The sequence below is a fragment of the Eucalyptus grandis genome, chromosome 5 (assembly GCF_016545825.1).
Source record: "Eucalyptus grandis isolate ANBG69807.140 chromosome 5, ASM1654582v1, whole genome shotgun sequence".
NCBI classification, from domain to species: Eukaryota; Viridiplantae; Streptophyta; class Magnoliopsida; order Myrtales; family Myrtaceae; genus Eucalyptus; species Eucalyptus grandis.
Window position 1 is genome coordinate 2503712 of NC_052616.1, and position 21725 is coordinate 2525436.

At 39.0% G+C, this 21725-nt stretch overlaps 2 protein-coding genes and 1 long non-coding RNA gene across 5 annotated transcripts; 2 read left to right on the top strand and 1 right to left on the bottom strand.

Annotated features, from left to right (window-relative positions):
• Positions 1 to 386: 386 nt before the first annotated feature.
• On the bottom strand, positions 387 to 3590 carry LOC104443518 (binding partner of ACD11 1). 2 transcript variants are annotated; one of them, XM_010056972.3, is made up of 5 exons: positions 3442 to 3590; positions 2216 to 2319; positions 2060 to 2135; positions 1252 to 1332; positions 387 to 1153 (listed from the first exon to the last, which is right to left on the bottom strand). In XM_010056972.3, exons 1-5 carry the CDS (start codon positions 3445 to 3447, stop codon positions 578 to 580), a joined length of 843 nt encoding a protein of 280 aa, XP_010055274.1. In that variant the 5' UTR covers positions 3448 to 3590; the 3' UTR covers positions 387 to 577. The 2 variants fall into 2 exon arrangements, with proteins under 2 accessions (XP_010055274.1, XP_010055273.1); XM_010056971.3 differs by having other exon boundaries at positions 1246 to 1332.
• A 4681-nt stretch (positions 3591 to 8271) lies between these two features.
• Positions 8272 to 12372, top strand: LOC104443519 (syntaxin-22). 2 transcript variants are annotated; one of them, XM_039313150.1, is made up of 7 exons: positions 8272 to 8699; positions 9460 to 9553; positions 10291 to 10430; positions 10526 to 10588; positions 11193 to 11350; positions 11437 to 11537; positions 11942 to 12372. In XM_039313150.1, exons 1-7 carry the CDS (start codon positions 8527 to 8529, stop codon positions 12005 to 12007), a joined length of 795 nt encoding a protein of 264 aa, XP_039169084.1. In that variant the 5' UTR covers positions 8272 to 8526; the 3' UTR covers positions 12008 to 12372. The 2 variants fall into 2 exon arrangements, with proteins under 2 accessions (XP_039169084.1, XP_010055275.3); XM_010056973.3 differs by having other exon boundaries at positions 8274 to 8699; positions 10514 to 10588.
• A 5369-nt stretch (positions 12373 to 17741) lies between these two features.
• LOC120293253 lies at positions 17742 to 19119 on the top strand. Its single transcript, XR_005551002.1, has 4 exons — positions 17742 to 17909; positions 18153 to 18298; positions 18392 to 18465; positions 18764 to 19119. It is a non-coding gene; the product is annotated as an uncharacterized LOC120293253 (long non-coding RNA).
• The last annotated feature ends 2606 nt before the right edge of the window (positions 19120 to 21725 follow it).

Consider the following 21725-nt stretch of genomic DNA (forward strand, 5'->3'; position numbering starts at 1 on the left):
TTGGACTCGCGAATTCTAGGATATGGAGTATTCAGCCATGTCAAGGTACTTGGAAAAGACAACAGAACTTGTAGTCAAGTTACATTAACATAAAGCCCGCACGTCGTGCGGATTAATGAAACGTCTTCCCCTGAAAGGGGCGTACAGCTTTGTACAAGGAATCACATGGGAACAGAGCAAGCAACCGGAACTCATTGACTTTTCCAAAACCTTATTAAAAAAGATTGGCACAATTAAGAATCTGATTCTCAGAATAGAAGCTCAGGCAGAACTCACCCTACGCTTCATCGTAAAGTGATGAACATTGCTTTCACCAAGTCCTTCTGAGTTTCTCGGAATGGAGGTCCGACCACAATTGAGGCCATTTTAATCAAGGATCAGGAAGGTTTCCAGCAGAAAGATTTTGCATACATAGGAAAAATCCTTTTGAGGTGGGAGGGGTAAAGGAAGATAAGTGTCTGTAAGCAACGATATATGACAACTTGACTATAATGAAGCACCACTGTTCTGGTGGTCAACAGCAGACAAGTAACTGAGAGTATCTGAAATGATACACAATGTTCAATACAGAACCAGATCACAGAATCAGACCTTGAACAGGCTCGTGCTTCGATGGCTTCGGCTCAGCGGAAGCAGTAGCCTTTGGAGACTCGGATAAATGAATCTGAGCAAAGTCATCCACTACTTTTCTCTTCTGTTCCTCTTCGGCCATTCCCACTTTCTCCTTTGTCTTCTGGCCGACTTCCCCAGCTGCCTTTGCAACTTTGTTAAAAGCGCCTGTTACCCACGACGCCCCTGTGAACACATAACGGTTCTTCATAATGGCTGATCCAGCACTGCTAACTTTTTGCTCGGCTGCCACAAATGCTGACTTAGTTTTCTCCGAAACTTGAAATTTTTGATCCACTTCCCTGACCTTGCCACCCACAACTGCGGTACCCACACTGATTTTCTCGGTCAGCCCAATCTTCTTATCAAAGGAAGCGACTTTTGATGAGGCGGTCGATGTCAACTGATGCTTCTCATCAAGGGACTTGGCTTTGTTCACTGCATCTTTGCCCAATATGAAGCCCTTAGCTAGCATGCTGGTAACTACGTCCTCTGCTTTTCGCAAAGCAGAGTCACCACCAGCTGGACTTTTGTTTTCAGTTACCTGCAAGAAGAGCAATAATCAGGTTCATTATGGTCCTAAATTTGTAGCTTAGTAGAAAATATTATGCAACAGGAGTCTAAGAGACTCAGGACTTTTACTGGTGGTGCTATAGCATCAGGAGGAAGCTTGTAATCTGGAGCGTGAGCAATGCTGACAGACATATCAACGATAGTTGCACCCTGACATTCAAAGGAGTTCACAGTAAACCTTGCTGTTGCAATGCATAAATAACTAGTAGATGATTTAACTTCTAACTATCATATCTATCTTGTTATCTAGTGAAATATGACTACTAGGCAAAAGAATCCAAAAGTTACATATAAGAAAGACCATATATAGAGGGAGATTTCCCTTCATGCACATTCATAAATATGCCATGTGAAAAAAAAAAAAAAAATGGTTACCAAGAGCTATTGATGAAGGACATTATAGGACAAGAACTAACCACATTACCAGCATATATGTTCCGCCAGAGTAAAATGGAAGCCCCTAGTGTGATGAATCCATTCTAAAGATTATCCTCACCCTTCTTTTAGCTCACAAGGATTTTAGTTCATCATACAAGCTAGATTATACTACAAGGTCTATAGGTGATTCCTGTCTCAAATGCATCAGCTGATCAATCACAAGCACCATTACAAGGACAAGCAAAACCAAACAAAAAGAAACAAAACAATAGCTCAGGAAAGCCTCAGAGCATCACTTCGTTGCTGCAACAATCCTAGACATAAATTCTTAATGATAATTAGGCTAATTGAATACTTTCCATAGTATGCGGATTTTCCTTCTCCCAAAGTAGTGACTTTGCGCATGTAAAAAAGACTTAATGAATAGCTAGCCACTGTAGAAAGTCTGGGATATTGGAAGGACAAAATGAAACAACGCAAGTATGATGAACTGTACTACCGAAAGCATAATGGCAGTCTCTGCTCCTTGAGCATCCTTGAACGTGACATATGCAACTTGAGACCGCTCAGTGTCACTGTGTAATTAGAAGAAGAAAAACATAAGAAATGTCACTGTGAAACCAAATGATTGAGCAAGCAAAGGAGTAGACTCAACCTGTGCATCTCAACATATGCAATATCACCGGAAAATGAGAAGAACTCCTTGAGGTCCCTCTCTGTTGCTCCTAGGGAGACATTGCTAACCTTAACAGTTGTCAGCTGCAATGACATTTATATGATGGTTAGAATTATACCCATAGACCAGTCACAATTTGATGTGAATAAAATATTACAACAAAGAAAGCTGATGGTAGAAAGTGAGCTAATGATAACAGAATGAAATAGGGTTTTAAGCCATTCCAAGAGGCTACACCATGAATGGCTGAGCCAAAGGGATCTCCTTAGCAAGACTTGCTCCTCTTTTTTGTCCAATGACTTGCTGAATGATATGTTCTTTTTCATGGAACGTTTTGACGGCAATTTTGCGAGACTTTAAACAAGAAAGCAAACAAACTATGCTAAATGCAGGCATTCAGATACTTCCAATCTTTCACACTCCCACATTCGCATTGACCAAACTGATCCGAGATCTTCTCAAATCAAAGCAAAGGGCTATTGGGCTAATCTGTCACTATTGGAGAACTAATTCAATGGGCTTCCCAAAGAAAGACATCAGCACTACATGAATGCTCCCCGGCATCTGGGAGAGGCTTTCATCAATATGCTGAAAAAACCAGGGGGGAAAAAGTAAACCTCGATAGGACATGTCTAAATCTAATTCGAGGCCCAGTTAACGAACTTTTTGAAATAAGCAATCGCTGCGACCAAACATCAAACTGTGAACTGCATACATAGATTGACAGTCACTTTAAGCTAACCAAGGCTCGCCAGTGAATCTCCATCGAGCAGCATTCAAGAGTTCCCGGGCATGGAAACTTCCATGGAGATCGCGCATTAACAGGAACAAACGACCCTCATTGTCACAGCAAAACTCCCCCTCGAACGCACATTCAGGAACAGTCCACGAGGCCAGACCAAAACGACAGCGTTCGAATTCAAAAAGCAGCAGCAGCAGCATCGTCCGATCAGGCAAAAGACAAACCCCGTCAGCTCGAAAACACCAATCCCGTTCCACCGAGGGAGCTAATTCATCGCACTCTCGCCGCATAAAATCCGAAATCCCCATGGAAACCGAAGCAGATCTACGCGCGACAGCTTCGAAAAAACGAGCTTCGCTCGAGCAGGGGAGAGAAAGGAAAAAAAAAAACGCGCACACGCTAGTTCCGCGATCGTACTACAGCGAAGTACGAGGAAGGTCGGAGCCGGAGATCGAGGACTCACCGACATGGCAATGCTATTCTTTCCTCAGGCCGCCGTCGTAGTCGTCGCCGTCGCCGTCGCCGCCGTTGTTCGTCGTCCTCTTCTTCTTCGAAATGAGAGCTGAGCTTGAGAGAAGGAGATTTATGCAGTGGACACGGCAGAAAAATGGACCCCCCGGAAGGCCGAGTTTGAAGATCGCGCGTGGGAGGACGGATCTGGACGGCCGGCAGTAATCGCGCGTGCGAAGATCCGACGGTGAGTGGCCACGGAGTGGTGGGGCCCCTTTGCTTGATTAGGGGAGTTTTCACTCCGACATGGGATTGGGTCCCACTCCCCTTGGGCGGACCCCCAATTCCTTGACGCGCCCTCGTCCGGTCAATGCCTTGAAATCTTGAATTTCTTCTTTTTTAAGTTATTGGATTGATTAATGGGAAAAAAAGGTTACTGGATTATAGGGAAATTGCGCCTATTAAGCAATCAAATTTAATCGTTTGAAGAAATATAATTAAGTCATGCACATTTTAGATCCGGTGTAGTCAAGTCCTTTCTATGATTACTTAGCCAATTTTGCTAATGCGGTATGCTAAAATCCAACGTACTGTCATTTGATATTTTTTAGTCATATGTAACGCTGACATGACATTATACAAGAAAAATTAAACAAAAGAAAAAGAGAGCCAAACAAGACAAAACTCATGAGAGATAAATCAAAAGTTAATGCAAATGGCATAAATGCAACAAAAGTCATAATACCTACGGTAAAAATGGAATCAAATTTTAAAACTTGAAATATTAGTACAATTAAGTTTCTTTGTTAACTTCGTTTAAATTGATGGATGACGAATTATGACATGGCACTTTATTCATGAATTTCTCTCTTCTATGTAGTAATTCCTTAATTGATTTGTCCATGGGATTCAAAATGATGTCGTTGCTTTCCCCCTTTAATCCTTCAAAAAATATAAAGATCTATCATATCTAGCCTCAAACTGAAATGCAATCTCTAATTTTGGCATGAGGAACCTTAATCCCAAATCGAAGAATGACAATTGGTAAACTGGTAGTATGAGGACACGAATGTTTGAATCAAATGGCGTAACTCCTAATAAGGTTGACTTGGACCTAACTTGTTATCGTGGTACTCGATTACCAATTCTCACGGCAAAGAAAGGAAAAATATAATATGAAGGTTCAATCATCAATAACCATTCCATTGATTGATCTCTCTCAAATCAAACATCAATGATTAATTCTATTGATTAATCTAATGTTCAATATTTAACAATGGCCATACTTAATGCCCATGACAAAGGCGACCAAATAGATATAGCTTTTGGCAATTTATTTCACAAAGCATTTAATCAAGACATTCACAAATGATCAAACTATTTCAAATAATACCTTCCAATGCCTTGTCAACATACTAAAAACATAGTAAAAGATTGATCCAATTTGTGCAAGCACATAACTTATACTATATTAAATCTCTACAACTTTCAAGATGTGAGTTTGTAAATTCATAAAAGAGATAGTATCACTTAGAAAAGTTGAAAACCCATCAAGGAATTGAGAAAGATAAAACACTCCTACGCGCTAATGAAAAAAATCCCAGTTCAAAATAGACATAATTTTGGATTTATGACCTAACTTTAAAAATTACTCTAACCAGATGAATAATGGGTTAAAATACTTACTGGGTGTTGCAATTCGGAGTTGAATTGGCTTGTCGGAACGTTTGGATCGGCTAAGAGGGAAAATTTTCTCCTTTTCCTCTTTCTTTCCTTCTTTACGAACGAACGTTTTCTTATTTTCTTGTTTACTCCGTTGGCTTTGAAGAAAAGTGAAGGTGGGCTGAGGGCTTGGGCTTTAAGAGATATGGCTGGGCGGGGCCTCTTATTACAATTATATACATAGGATTTGGAAAAAAGAAGAAGAAGAAGAAGAAGAAGAAGATAACTATGAGGTTGGTATAGGTTGGACCCATCTTAATATTCCAGCAGTCTCAGATCCAGTCGGTTTGGGCCCGAACCGATGCTTGCTCCTAAGTACAAGCACTCATGTTTGAGATCAGACCAATCAACCATTTGAGTTTTCATTTTGAATATGTAATGTCGATTTCTATATCGTGCAATTTTCAATGTTAATATCAATGTGTTGAATATGCAGCAAACTTGAAGGACCATCAATCAACCTATCAACCAGTGATGCTGCATCAATAGATAATGACCAAAGAGTGCCCCAATTTGCACAAAAAACACCTCATCCATTAATATAAAATAGAGTCATTGCATAGAATAAGTAGCTCCTTGTTCAGCAAACAAAAAACCACCTACAAAAATTGGAACGCCTTAACAAAATGAATGGACAAAACCAAACGTCACCCATCCTCCTTCTCCAAGTCAAAGCAAAACACCCAAAACCATCCAACCCAGCCCGCCTCACACCCGTCATCAGCATTAATTAATATGAAAATAAAAAACTGAAGAACATCTAATCCAACATGAAGAATGCAGAATATACATCAATCCAAGCCTTTTAGTCACGATATCTGGTGGTCCTATAAGTCTGGCCTTCACTTGATTCATAAGTCCCACGCTTTTCCTTGTAGCTAGTCCTTTTTCCCACGACTGTTATTCGCTAGCAGCAGAATCATTCTTTAGAGAGGAAGTTTTAGCATTGGACGACCAAGGTTGTGCACTCGCCTGAGAGTTTGGATTTGATGGTGGTCGTTGTTGTGATGATGCATTTGCCTTTGGAGCTTTGGAAACAACTTCTTTTTCTGGCACCCTCAATAGTCTTGCATCAACTGTTCCAAGCTACGCGACAATGAATGCATTTTTAGCTTATTTGATAGGATGGTGTAATTATGAAATGTTAAAATTACTAACATTAAAAATTTGAAAATTTGTCTCAAGGTTTGTGTAAATATCCTTCGCTACTATTTTGTTCTTCCTTGGCCGTGATTGTGCAGCTCTCTTATAGCAAAAGAACATTGGACATGAGAATCAAATGACAACACCCAAATGCACGGGGATCGAGGTATTACTCACTAGGATTTTTTATAGTCTCTCATGAGCAGTTGCATTGGCTCAATCATAAGAGCTTCCTTCATCAATTGTGGCTTGAGTAGAAACTTTTAGGGGTGAGCATCGGTCCAGGGTCAACTCTAGACTAACCCTGGACTAGCCCAACCCCGCCGGTCCTGGTCCGAGTCCCAAGGAGACTGGATCGATCCTTGGTCCTAGAATTTCTGAATTAATACTGTACGGGTTGATCATTGGTCGGTCTAACCCGGACCAACCCCGACTATATATATATATATATAATTTTTTTATATAGAGAAAACCTTAAAATAAATGGCGTCAACAACATTAAATAACTATTGATGAGTTTAAGTAATTTTATATTATTCTTTAATAACTTAGGATTTTAATGTCTTTTACGACATCAATAGTCATAATTTACGAAGAAAGAAAATGTTTTTTATGAGGAGTCCTCACGGCGTCCAAAAAGACACCTTATGGCATTTTCTCTAGTATTCGTTATCTTCCGTCTTATTTGTCATTTTAGTCTTTAATTTGCTAAAATCGAAAAAAATAACTTCTCCGATCACCACTCAACACTCACATCGCTCGCTTTGGGTCACTCTTGTCATTTGGCGCTCGATGCTCACTTGGATTGTTGCTCTCCGCTCGACTTTCGATGCTCATTATGTTCAACGCTCACTCTAGTTGACCCTCATCGCTTGACTTTCTTAGCTAACCTTACTCATCATGGAACCCATTGGGTCGGTATGATCCTCGGTTGCTCTTTTAAGCAGTACAAAAAATGAAATAAAAATTATTAGTTAATCTTGGGTTGACCTTGAAACCGGATCAAATCCATTAGGTCAGTCCAGTCTTCAATCGTTTTTTTAAGGAGTACAAAAAAAAATGAAAAATTATCAGTTGGTTCTAAGTTGACCCTAGAACCGAACCGAACCCATTGGGTCAGTCCGGTCCTCGGTCCCAAGCTTAATAGGGTTGGTTCTCGGTCCCAAAAATTGAAGACTAGCACTGTGCAGGTTGGTTTTAGAGTTAGGGGGTTGACTGGCCTAACCCGAACTGTGCTCACCCCTAGAAACTTTGGTCCAATCACTGAATCATCTTATATGTGCACTAACTTGAGCAAAAGCAATTGTCTGCCCACTAATAAATCCTCCAATAGTTGCACTAGCTTCTATAAAAGCATTGGCCTAGTCATCGGATCCTTAGTGCGCTATTATCATCATTAAATTGGAACCTTAACATATAAAATTAACATTACGAGGTTCTAACACAACTTACCTATTGCTTTCTTCTTCTTCTTCTTTTGTCTTGATCCATATGAATTGGCCTCAGTTGCACTGGCCTCAACAGTGGCTAGTTTGATTGATTAATAGATGTATTCATGGGGTAAGTTACCAGCTCGTTTGGGAAGTCACGTTATTTATTTGGAATTGGTCTTTGACATTTAAGTCATCAACCAGCTTCAAACTCACCATGTATTAAGAGGAAGAAGATAGTCAGCCATACTATTACCTTTTGGTAGATAAGAAATGAAGTTTCCACAGCGGGAAAAAAAAAATAAAAAGAGTGAAAAACCGCGGTCAAATTCGAAGATAAAAATGAAAATTATTTTATTACAAAGGAGAAATTTGATTTGCAGTTCTCTAACCGATTTGTCCGGTGGAAGGAAGAGTCCAAATCAAAAGACAAGACCGTCACTTTGGACCACACCCGTAAAACGCACCGTTGACGTGCCGGTAAAGGCAGATAAACCATTCACAACCGACGCGGCAACCAATCGGAAAGCCACCGCCCAGACGCCGGTCAAAAACAAAATCATTCCCATTTTCTCTCTCTCTCCTCCCCGAAAATTCCAGACCCCATCTCCAATTTCTCTCTCTCTCTCTTCCTCTCTTTCCGTCCTTCGATTCCTCCCAATCGATTCTGCCCCAAATCCCGCCCGATTCGCGCCGTAATCGCCGCCCGATTCGGCAGGAATCGCCCCCGTCCGCCGCCGCCGCCGTCCTCGCCGCCGCGGTCGTCGTCTCTTCTCTCGGAAAGCTAGGTCAATCGGCGGGGGATGAGCTTTCAGGATTTGGAAGCCGGCCGGCGCGATCTCATCAGCGGCAAGCAGGACCCCACGCAGGCCGTCGCGTCCGGCGTGTTCCAGATCAACACCGCCGTCAACGCGTTCCGGCGGCAGGTCAATGCGCTCGGGACTTCCAAGGACACGCCCGAGCTTCGGGAGAAGCTGTGAGTGCTTTGATTTGTCGTCGTAGGGGTTCGATTCAATTCGTGGTTTCGAGCTGCACGGCGGCCGAATTTCTCGTGTGTACGATTGTTCGGATGCGTGATTACGGGTTGACACTCTCGGGGACTTGTGGTTCGGTTTGACTCGTTTAATTAGGATCGGAATTGGAAGTCTGGGGAATCGTAGCTTGCTTTGGTTTGGTTTAATTGCTTTCTAGTAATCCGGAGTTATGTATCGGGAAATTGGTTGTTGATGGACTTCTAATGTAGTTTGCCGTTTGACTTTACGTGACCTTGTCTTAGTGTGAGCTCCAGAAGAGTTTATTCGTTGAGAGAATGCTCATTTTTGTGCACTTAATAGTCTATGGTTTACAAAGAATTGCCTTAACTGGAATTAGCATCCTTCAAACTACTAACTGGGCTTTTGGACTAATATATGGCTGACGAAGGTGTCATGGTATGTCTAGTGGCTGTCGCGAAATGGTTCTCATCTCTCACACTCGTTATGGCTCGTACCCTGTACCTTTTCAGAACCTTGTACTTATGAATGTGCATGCGTTTGATGTCAGATATATCATCAAATAAAAGAAACGGGTCCATCTTTCTGTTGAGGTCTTTGTTATCTCAAAAATACTATGTAGATCATGCTAATCCGGTCACTCTGATAAATCAGCAGCAATGTCCCAATCATCCTCAAGAGTCTAGACTTTTACTTGAATATACTTTAATACTGTCTGTCTCCATGACCCCTTGTTTGTTACAGGCACAAGACAAGGCTATATATTGGGAACCTGGTGAAGGATACCTCAGAAAGACTTAAACAAGCCAGTGAGACAGATCATCAAGCTGGTGTTAGCGTAAGTTAACTCTCTTAATAAACACCCTACTGCCTATATGGAGAAAATTTTTATCATTTTGGATTGATAAATCAGTTAACATGTCTAAGGATGGGTGATTGTCTCTTTCCGTTTGATGTAGCCAATGTGACAATAAAGAGGTATAGAATTATGTACTAAAAACTTTACAATGCACTGTGATAGAGTCTGTCTTGTACTGTAATGGCAAAATGAGGATGCATACTTGTGTCATGGTAAGCGCTACCTTTTTTTCTTTGAAATTTTTTTAACTCATTAAGGGTTTTATCAATGAATCTTCATCTTAATATATCAAGTAGGTGGATGGCATTGGTGTATCAGAATGAATAGCAAAATAGCTTCTGACGATGGTTCATTTTTTAACATTACTAATTCTCCTGGTAACTTATCATTAGGATCATATTGCATTTTGAATTCGATTTGATAATGGAAATCTTTTTTTTTTTTAACCACAAGCTATACATTTGTTGGAGAAACCAACTCATGTATCTGTATACCATTTTATAGAGTACTTTAAAGTGCCTATCCCAATCTAAAGGGTGGCTTAAGCCTGATGTGGAACAATCTATGTCCTCCTTTCTACCCTTTGGCTTCTTTACTTTTAGATGGTTGAAGTTTCCTGATTCTGTTCCATGTACATTTCCTTCAGATTTTCCAGTTTTCTCTCATGCTAATTTCTTGAGTCTTAATTTTTTTTTTTTTTTAAATAATGTTTACAGCCTGCCAAGAAGATTGCAGATGCAAAACTTGCAAAAGATTTTCAGGCTGTTCTGAAAGAGTTTCAGAAGGCCCAACGGCTTGCAGCTGAGAAGGAAACTGCATACGCTCCATCTGTACCCCAGTCTGTTCTTTCTTCTAGGTAATGGTTGTAGAATGTGATGCTAATTTTATGATGTTGATTTTACATTGATCTGTGTTATATGCTTGTTCATTCTTAACCAGCTATTCTGCCAGTGACCAAGAGATAAATGCTGATAAGAGTTCACAACAGCGTGCTCTCCTTGTTGAATCAAGGAGGTAAGGGAAGCATCACTTTTTCATTAGTATTTGCTCTCTTCAACAAATCTGTGTTTTCCCGCAACTATGGCCTTTCCTAGTATGCAAAATCTTCTCTAGATGTTGTTTTAGCTGAGAATTTAAAAACTCTTCTGAGTATCATTTTTCCCAGACAGAAAAGGTTCATAGGAGAACTTCTGGAAGTCCTTGGATCATGTCATGATATACAATTTTCTATCTAATTCACAGTATGTCATTGTCCAGAAAACTTCATACCTAAAATGAGTTTTCTTAACATCACTATGCATGTACAATAAGTATTCAGTTTTCCAACAAGCTATACTTCTCCTGTGGGGCAGCCAAGTTTGTGTTGCTTCCATAGTTTATACTATGCTTCAAATATTTAAGTTGTTGGTATTGTGAAATGGCTGTTGATGAGGGTTGTTCAAGGTGGGTAAAGACCACTTGGAAATATCTGGCAAAATTCAATTCAACATCCAAAATGACATGTGTTTAACTATTATTCTGGAACATCCCATACGGTCTTAGATATGCACATCATTCATGGGTCAGCTGGTTGTGTGTAACTTCAATATCCTCAATGTTAAGCCAAATTTTATTGCAGAGAACAAGTATTGCTGGCCGAAAATGAGATTGCCTTCAATGAAGCTATCATTGAGGAAAGGGAGCAAGGAATCCAGGAAATCCAGCAGCAAATTGGTGAGGTGAATGAAATGTTCAAAGATCTTGCAGTGCTTGTTCATGATCAAGGGACAATGATTGGTAAGTTATTGTATCCAGACTCTAGTCAGTTTTGTTTTACTAGTTTTTGAGGCTTGTTCTGTAATTTACACTAATATGCTGTGCAGATGATATTGGTTCTCATATTGAAAGTGCACATGCATCCACTGCTCAAGGAAAGTCCCATTTGGTGAAAGCTGCAAAGACTCAAAGATCAAATTCATCTATGGTATATTCTGGAAAAAATACTTCTTCAAAAGTTATTTGCAACTATTTCCTGTTCAGAAAATTGCATATCTCTAGTGCCATAAGCAGCGTCAGTTTTGTTTGTGCAATTTTTTTTAACTTTCATGTACAGCATAGTAGTCTGAATGTCGTAGCCTCGTTTTTCACTTGCTTCCATGGCTGGGCTTGTTCTTAAGTATCATGGCAAAGGCTACCATTACTCTTGATGAGGAATCAATGCAGTTATACCTCTCTGTTCTCCTTTTTCGGCTGGTTATTTAGTGCATCCCATATTTGCATTGGACTTGAAGTAAAAGAAAAAACAGAAAAAATCACACCAACACAAGTTCAGCGGCATTACAATGCTATGTGCATTAATATTGAGATCATTTTTCTTGTTTTCTGCAGAGTTGTTTGCTTATGGTGATGGTTGGGGTAGCCCTTCTTATTGTGGTCATAGTAGTTGCAGCTTAAGCAGAAGAATAAGCAAGCATTAGTGGAGACTGCTCATGGGAGTGAATGATACAATGGGGTTATCCTGATTAACCACCCTTATTTGTTCTTTCACTATAAAACATGGTCGACAGGAGTCTGCTATATGTAAAACTGGGAGTAAACAATTTATAATTTTTCCTCTACTAAGGAAGAAAAACAGTGGGGAGGAAAGAAGAGAGAGGAGGTGGGAGGGTTGCTTGCTGCGTTGGCTGGTGAAGTTCCTGTATACGTACCATCTGGGATTATGATTTGGCCTATCAAGGTTTGTGTCACTGCTGTCCTGTAAAGGTGCTCTCATTGTTATCAATAATAGCCTCTGCAATTCTTTGAATTGTCTTACCAAAGAAAGAGTCTGGAATCGCGGTTGATCTTGCATAACATTGCCATATCGACGTTGTTATATCCCTTGCGTTTTGTCATGGTTCCAGGATGCATTTGGCGACGCCTTTAATTGTTGGCTGAAAAGCTACTTGAGGTTGCGTTTGGTAATATTCCTGTCTCTCTCTCTCTCTTTCCCCGGAAGAGAAATAGAATATAAATCCTTTTGTGTAGATTTTTGTTTCAAAAATAGATTTGGAACAGAAATTTTAAAAAAAAATTTACTTTTTTATTCTAAAGGAACAACTCAAGAATCAAGCCTAATTTTTTTTTTCTTTTTCCTTTTCATCTAATTCTTTTCTTTCTCTTTCTCATCCTCCTTTTCTTCTCCCAACTGGTCGTTGGCTCTCATTTGGTCCGTTGGTGGCCAGCTAAAGAAAGAAGAAAAAGAAGGAAAAAAAAAAAAAAAAGAAAAAAAGGGACAAAAAAAAGAAGAGAAAATGTAAAAAAAAAAATATTAAAAAATTAAAAGAAATTTTAAGTTATAGAAATATTTGAAGGTGAGATCTACCGATTGATTTGATAATTGATTTGATATTAGATGAGTGGCTATATTATGATCATTCAAGAGACATGACCCATAAAAATAGAACATTGATTTGATATTAGATGAGAATTAGAACATTGATTTGATATTAGATGAGCAGCTGTACTATGATCATTCAAGAGACGTGACCCATTGTGACCCATTTAAATAAAAATAGAACGAGCATATGTGACTAAAGGGAATGAAATGTCGACCACAAGGTGAGATGATATTTTAATATGAAGTCGAGTGACTCATCAAGTCATGAAACTTAGTCATTTTGATCAACATGGCTGCAAGTGGACTGGGTCTATGTGTTTGAACCGACTAGGACCAAAGTCATGGCTACTTCAACCAAAAGAATGGCTACTCTCTATTCAAATCAAAAGAAGAACCTCCCCTCACTTACAAAGAAGTAGTTGGAGTTGGGCTTTGAACTATGAGAGTTTGCTACCAAACACGTTTCTACTCCATGAATATAAATTTTATGTAGTAACCAATTATGGTTTTTTACTCAGAAATTTGTTCTGGTGATATAAATAAAAATAAATTATTTCTGAATATAATTGTTTTAAGAAACAAGAACATTACCATCCACGGCTGAGTTGTTGAATGGCTAAACACCCCATTGAAGGTTAAGCAAACACCAATGGAGAGTGTTTAATAAATGGAATAATGTCACCAACAGTTCCTCTATTTTTGGTCGAATATCAAAATCTTTTCTTTTTTTCTTTGTTTTTTTTTATATTTTATTTTAAAGGTTCGAAAGCATCCCTTTACTTTTCAAAAAAACGTCACCGGCGGTCTTTCTGTAGGTTCAGTGATGGGTTTTCCTGATTTTTTTTTTCCAAGATCACAATATAAAAAATAAGAGTTACTTGGCCAAAAGTTCGTGAGAATGAATTGAATTACTGATTTTTTCATCAAGAAAAAGAGCATGCAGACATAGACCGCTAAATATAAATATAAAAATAAAATGTGGATTATTTGAAGTTGAAGTGATTATGAAAGTATAATTGAGTCCTAAATTTTTAAAAGTACAATTAAGTTTTAAAATTTATTAGGAAAGTGTAATTAAATTCTAAAATTTTCAAAGATGGCAATCAAATCCTAAAACTTATCATAAAAATGTAATGGAGTTCTAAAATTTTCAAATAATTTGATAATTTTTAGGGCTTGTTATACTTTTTGAAAGTTTTAAGACTGAATTATACTTTTTGAAATTTTTAAGACTTAATTATACTTTCGTGATAAGTTTTAAAACTTTTAATGCACATATGCCAAAGTGAAAAGGGTAACTGAATTACTCCTTGAAGTATTCATGTAATGTTTGAAAGACAACTCATAAAATAAAATTCCAAAATTGCAGTCACGGCGTATCTTGAACAGCAGCTCAACAACAATCTATAAAAAAACAAGGCGCCGGCCCTTCCCGTTTTCTCGTTCAAATAAAGCAAACTCAACATGCTCTCATCGACTGATAAAATAATCACGACCTAGGAAACAAAGCGCCGGCAGTTCGCATCAAGTAATGGAAATTAGCATGTTCTCAACGAGCAATTATCTCCCTTCTGTAATGATCAAATCCAAAGGTGGTAGTTGGAGCGAAAGCACAAACACATGTTCTAACAAATTCCTCTTCCCAATTCAATTATTAGTACCAGATTATTTTTTGACCTTTTCTGTAGGTACATACTTATGTTACTTCTGCAGATTTTTGATAAATAGCATGAACAAATAGAGAAGCTATCAACACAGAGAAGCTTCCCACGTCCTAGTTCAGGGGAAGAAGCATTTCAGATTTTGACAAAGAAAAAGGGGGCGACACAAGCTTAGAACTCTAGCCGATCTGCAGTTTGTCGAGGTTGAATCCCCCAAGACGAATGGCTGATTACGTGACAACTCATGGATCTTTGCACACGGCTGTATATCATTCAGCCGATTTCGTTTCCAAGTATCAACACTATGTGCATAACATAGCCCCCAAGTTCCGTGAAAAACTGTGAGTCTGCTCAGTCAATTTTCTTCGACATATTTGAGTTTAATCATATAGCCAATCATGGCTAGGAAATTACGGAAATCCACCAATAGCTTCGACAACATACCATGTCCGAGGCATTTGGTTTGTGTAAAATAAGGCAGACCGGACGTGCAATTTTCAGTTCTTCAGTACATTCAGGAGGGAAAAGAAGCTTTATTAGCTGAAGGAGCTGACTCTGTTACTCTTTCGTGAACTTCTTGATCACTCTCTCCTGAGCATATTTCATTTGATTGTCAGGCACAAGGCAAAACAACATTTCGGGGATCTGCTTAAAGATATATCAGCTGAAATAAAACATGAAATCCACGATCATATCAAAGTTAGTATGACTTAATCCGCTTCACTTTAATGTTGTCCTTACTCTCCTCCTCTCTTCCTTTCAATTAGAATTCGCATTTTTCTCTCGCGTCAAACGTAGTTTCTCATTCAGTGAGATGCCCTTATGCCATTTATTTTCCTACCTTGATTCGTCTCTTTTATATTAGCTCAACCTTTTCACCGTTGTCCTGCCAGGCTAGGAGTAATGCTGTAGATGCCAATGTCATCGAAGAGTCCGGTGCAGTTGTAAAGGAATATCAAGAGACTGAAAGGCTTGAAGCTGAAGAGGAAGCATCGCATGTTCCTGTTGCTCCCCAGCAAGCAAATCTTTAGACTTCAAGGTGACCACATAGCTCTTGGCAGATATTTGCCCTTGTCTTGTCCTCTGTTTGTCGTTTCCCTTCGCTAACATCTATCTCTTTCATGCAACTTGAACGAAAAGGGTAAAGCTATAGTTTGCATTTACTTCCTAGAAAGTCTCTGAAAGCCAAAGCACTGCGATTCATGTAACCCGATACCATAACATTTATACATTTCTGAAGATTAGTGCATTTTTGCACTAATTTCTCAAATTAGTGATCTTGTGTTTTGAGTTGGTTTGACAGAGATAAGGATGATGAGGCAGGCAGAAAAGCAGACCAGGATGCTGATTTGCGTAAATCTCTTGATGAACTGAAAAGGTTAGCTTCCTGAACATTTTAAGACAAATTTGACGTCGTTGTAAGCTGCGAAATTTGGCAACCCCTACTTCACTTCTTTCCTATGTTTCAGCATTTACCCGTAATGGTTTTTCAAAATTTTCTATTGCAATGGATCACCTCCGGAAGTTATCACTTGTCTCTCTTGAGATGCAGCATGGAGGCGTTGCTCCTGGGAAATGAGAATGCCCTCAAAGAGATCCTCAGAGATGGAGAGGAAAATGAGGAGAAAGTCCGTCTAGTCCAAGAAGAAATCAATTTTGTGAAAGCTCTAATCAATGACCTTAAATCACTCAAAGAAGAACAAGTCGATGCTGCCAACAATCCGAGAGCCCTGCAGATGCCGACCACTCAACCTGAAGCTTGTGACATAAAATCAAAGTCGACATTTCTGGTAATCTCTAACTGACAATTATAGGCTTTGAAGCTTCTGTGGTTTTCTGAACATTCCTTTTTGTTTCTCTTATTATTTGAAGGGAAGTGTTGGGGTTTCAGGGACTAATGAACTTCACTCCTGTCCTTTTCTTTTCAGGATTGCTTTCTTCAACCCTTCGTATTGTGCTTTCTGTGGAAATGATGGTTTCTATGTTTCTTACTTCTGTGTTTTTTTCCTGGATTGCTGTTAATAGTGCAAGATCAGTCAAAGCTTATGTGTGTGGTTGAATGGCAAGCCTTCTTGCTTGCTTCTTGTTTTGTTCATGTACCGAAAATTAATCGAATTGTTTATTTGTGAATACTCTGAGCTTGGGTGTAATTTTGATGTAGGAAACTCTCGAGCATGTATGTAGTATGTACTAACACTCGGATTGATCCACGTAATTCATTGGTGTCAAGTTCATCATTTATTTTCCTCGATAATATCATGTTGATTTAATTGTAAGATCCTGTCGGTTTCCACATCAATCTTGCAACAAGTTCTCCTGCGGTAGAAAGCTGAATCCTCCTACAAAGACGGTCAAGCTCATAATCATAGATGGTTCAATGTTACAAATGAGAACACGTCTGGTTTAGAGAAATGGTCCTTGAGCAGAGTTAGATAATCCAAGTTGCAGATTTTACATCATGGGGTTGTTTTAACAGCAATGACAGAACTACTACGAAGGAGAAAATAAGGACAATTCACATTAATAGTGAAGGAAACTGAGCGTGTTTTCAACAAGAGACCGTTTTCCTTGAGAATAACAAAATTAAGAAGTAGCAGTTGGGTCGAAAAACGCAGTGCGAGTTCTGGTAATCTATATACTTTTTGACCTTTAGCTATAGTCAGCTGATATAATGAACTTCTGCAGAATATTATCAACAGTATTAAGATGAACCTGATGTGCCAGTGCATTGCATTTCCACCCCATTCAATTTATCTAGACAAGCTTTCCACCACTCCATGGAAGACCCCTTATGGTTAAGGTCTGCCCCATGAAGAAGTCGCAAAGACCGTGACATGTACTCAACCTGGACGAAGGGCAGATGACACGATCACTAGTATATTATTGCACTGTTGGACTGTAGTATCTCAGACAGCCAACATCGTGACCACTTATCGAGGTTTTGTCAATCTCATCAGGACCTCCAAGGACAACCCTTTGCTCCGTGAAATTCTGTGGGTTCATCTAATAGGTTTTCCTAGTTTCTGACTATTACGTGTGGTGCATGTGAGATCATATAGCCAATCACTGGCTTTAGAAAGTCATGGAGGTCCAATGGCACAAAAATGAACCATATCTCTGGCATGTGTTTCGTGCAAAATAAAAGCAAAGCAAATCATGTTGACGATACTCGACTGTTGCTTCATAATTGCATTTTTCCTGTCTAATTTATCTATGGGGAATTGCGACGACCAGGGACATGGCAGGGCAACATATAAGGAATATACTACAAGCGCTATCAGCTCTGCTTGAACAAGATGGCAAAGATCGTGATGATGTTAGTATGCATTTAATCTGGACTGCCTTATTTTTCCTTCTTCTACCCTGCTTTTTATCTCTTTCAACTAGAGCTTAGATTTTACCAATTTTGAACGTTCATTTTCTTGTTTGGTAAGAGAAACTCACGAGTCTACATTCTTTTATGCTGTGTTGCTTTCTACCTTGAATTCTTTTATTTTGTTTCCAATATCTTTGTTGGGAACTTCTGATTTTTTTTTTTTTCTCCTCATTGCCATGGCAGGCTGGGAAGACTGTCGAATATGCCAAACTTGCCAAAGATTTGGCTGCAATTTTTAGGGAAGTTCAAGATGCTAAGAGGCTTGAAGTTGAACAGTAAGCATTTTATGTTCCTGTTGCTCCCCAACGAGCAAGTCTTTTAACTTCGAGGTGATTATGTAGCCCTCAGCACAATCAGTCATCTTCATATTTTTCCTTATATTGGTATCAGAAATCTTCTTGTATGACAAGTCTATTTGGTAGGTCAAAGACCATTGAAGTAGGCATAAATGCAGACCAGAACTCCGATCCACACATCTTCTTCAGCAATTAAAAGGGTAAGCTCCTCGAACATTTTAAGACTAGTTCAGTGTTGCAGTGTGTGCCAGAATTCAGAGAACATTGTTCTCCGTACTTATAAAAGATGAGGCATCATATTGCATGAAGGCAATCAAAGAAGAAGTATATGATTAGAAAATGAAGAAAGGTCTAAAAAGTTTTTGCCCATCTAATTTTGAGGAATCACAGTTTCCTGCCTAGTCATTTTCTGTGATCCTGACCATGTGCTGTGCATCTGATTCTTTTATCCAAGGAGTTCAGCTCATGATGTTTTGACTGCTATGGATTGAGGTGCAGAATGGAGGCTTTGCCCTTGGAAAGCGAGAACTCCCTCAGAGAGATACTTAGAGACGGAGGGGAAAATGAGGAAGAAGTTCGTCGAATCCAAGAAGAAATTAACTCTTCATTGACGTCATAAATTACTTATAAAAGAACAACTTTGTGGTACAGACGACATTGAGAGTGCCCTGCAGTTTTCAACCGTTCATGGAACGTAGGACCACAAGAATCTCAACATTATTTTCTTGTACTTGAAGCTTCCACCTATAGTAATATCCAAAAGGTCTTGTTGTTTTCCTTAATAGCATTTGAAGGAAAGTATAGAAGTTCAGTGAGTAAATGAAATTCTGTTCCCATGTTCTTTCAGGATTGCTTCCATCAAATCTGCAGCCCGTGCTTCTTGTCGGAATCCTCTCATTTTTTTTAATCTAATTTGTAGTGGGAATGGACTAGTTCCAATGCCAATGAAATCTTATTATGTGGCTTGAAAGACGAGCATCATGGCTTGTCATTATGTTTATGTGCAAACACATAAAAATCAATTAAAGTGAAATTTGTATCTCATTTCTGTTATTCCCTGGAATGTCATATGAGCACTCTGACCGTTTCTTCTTTCCTACTATTATATGTCAGTCCTCTAATAGAAGTCAGGGAAAATTGAGGAAAAAATAATCACGCCTCTTGACATATAAAAGAAGAGAAGAATCTGATGGTGTATTATAATCTCAGCCATGAAAAGGCAATGAATTTGGATATTATTATGTGAAAGCGTCTAGTCTACAAATGTATGATGTAATCCAAATTGCGAATTGTCATTTGCGAGTTCAAAACTTGAGCACCTGAATGCTGTAATGTATCTTGAAGAGGTCGAATGGTTCCCTTAGTATAACCACATCACGGATAATGTGATGGTCAGAATCAGGTCTGAGATTTCCACCTACAACTGTCGAAGAAGTGTAAGAGCAGCTAAACTTTCCAATGCACGGCACCTATTAATTCTTCCATACAAGGATTGCGGTTAAGGTCATTGTTTTCAATTTACACCCCATTTGTAAGTGCTTAGCCTCTGCTGAAGTTTCGCCTGTGTTACTTTCCTAATAATATTTGACATGTGAAAGGATTTCTACAATAAGCAAGCTGGATGTGGTCTATCGTAATGTGGTTACCTTATTGATGTTGAATTACATGAGGCAGCTACTTGTATTAAGCAAAAATTAACTTGCGCATGCCTTAAGAGGCTTTGAATTCTTGCAAATTCTGTGGGTTCACTGGAGACCATCTGTGGGTTTAAATTGTGATTGGCTGATTTTTAATTCCACAACTTGATTTGTTAACCGTTTGAATGCACCTTTTGGTTCAGTTCGGGATTGAAAGGCAATAAAAGAGGCCTTAGTTTGGATGGAACCAGTTGTTTTATTGTTATTTTGTTAAGGAAAGATGCGCAATAAAATCCATCTACTGGTCACAGATTGAACATCAGATTTCTATTACCTGCCACAACTATGGAGTAACCTTCGACTTGAGCATGTGTAAGCTGTGTTGGAATGCAAATCCAAGCATGCTGTGAAATTACTTGAAGGCTTTAATCATGTGATTACTTCTTTATAATGTGAAGTGTTGATGCTTAGTCATAAGTTGGTGACCTCGATTATATAGTAAACGAAGATGAATAGCACAAATATTCCATTTCATGGATCCATGACTGTCGCAAGATGCCATTGAATAGACTTTGGTTGCTAATTTTTGGCCCACAGCTTTTGACTGAGTCAAAGTCCAGATACTTAAATAAATTCCAAAGTTACAGTTACGTCATGTCTTTAACAGCAGTTCAACGAACAACCTATGATAAACAGCGCACCCGCAGTTCACAATCTGCGTTAGAATGAAGGGAATTTGGCCTAGCTACCCTCAGCCTTTCTTTATGAAAGATGCTTCTGTTAGGTTCTTTATCTCTGAGTTCCTATAGATTCAAACTCAAACTGAACTAATGAAAAGTCAACTCCGGAAGCAATTATTTAAGAGGGCTGCTTGTATGAAGATAGCCCGGACGGCAAGGAATCCCGTACTGCAGAGGGCTCTGTTCTCACTGAGAAACTAATAACACACAAAGAAAAACAAAGCACCGGCAGTTCGCATTTAATAATGGAACATGTTCTCAATGAGCAATCATCTCCCTTCTCTAATATTTAAAATCCATAGGTGGTAGTTAGAGCCAAAGTACAATGCATATTCTAAACTAATCCCTTATCCAAATTAAATTGTTAGTATCAGATTATTTGTTCACCTTTTCTGTAGGCACATACTTATGTTACTTCTGCAGAAATTTTGATATATAGCAATAAGGTGGAGATGATTTAGCTACCAACACATAGAGAAGCTTTTCACCTCCAAGCTCGGGGAAAGAAGCGTTTCAGATTTTGACGAAGAAAAAGGGGGCGACGCTGGCTTATAACTATAGACGATCTGCACTTTCTCGGGGAAAGAATTCACTAATAAGAACCGATCAGATGTTATAAATCCTGAGCTATAAGCACTCAAGTTTGCGTAAACAACTCCTCACACTTTCAACCTCTAAAGGGTTACACAATATTGCTCATCAAAAACAAATATATGAGATCACAAAAACATTCTTCAGACTCTCAGAATTAAAAGTTTCAAATCTCGTGAATGTGAAACGTCCTCTTACACTCCTCCTAGTCCAAGCTGACCGTTGGACAAATCTCCAAGAGGACTTATCTAGCCAATTTACCCGTTGGCTTGGATCTACTTGAAAAGATCTAACAACTTCAGGATCACCAAGGTTGACGCTTCCCATAATTTCTACCACCCATACAGCAGTTTGAGTTTTCAAAAAGCCGAGTGCTTACAAATGGAAAGAATGTTTCGCCTCTAGAAAGAAATTCCAGGAAAGTTGAATCTCCAAAAGATATTAGCAAGACTTTCTTTTTGAAACTCTTTATAAGTATGTCAGGAAATCCAG

Coding starts and splice junctions, on each gene's coding strand:
- LOC104443518 (XM_010056971.3), bottom strand. Junction 2,136..2,215: donor GCATATGTTGAGATGCACAG/GTTGAGTCTACT, acceptor CTAATTACACAG/TGACACTGAGCGGTCTCAAG. Junction 1,333..2,059: donor AGACTGCCATTATGCTTTCG/GTAGTACAGTTC, acceptor TTTGAATGTCAG/GGTGCAACTATCGTTGATAT.
- LOC104443519 (XM_010056973.3), top strand. CDS start 8,527: ATGAGCTTTCAGGATTTGGAAGCCGGCCGGCGCGATCTCATCAGCGGC. Junction 9,554..10,290: donor ATCATCAAGCTGGTGTTAGC/GTAAGTTAACTC, acceptor TAATGTTTACAG/CCTGCCAAGAAGATTGCAGA. Junction 10,589..11,192: donor CTCCTTGTTGAATCAAGGAG/GTAAGGGAAGCA, acceptor ATTTTATTGCAG/AGAACAAGTATTGCTGGCCG.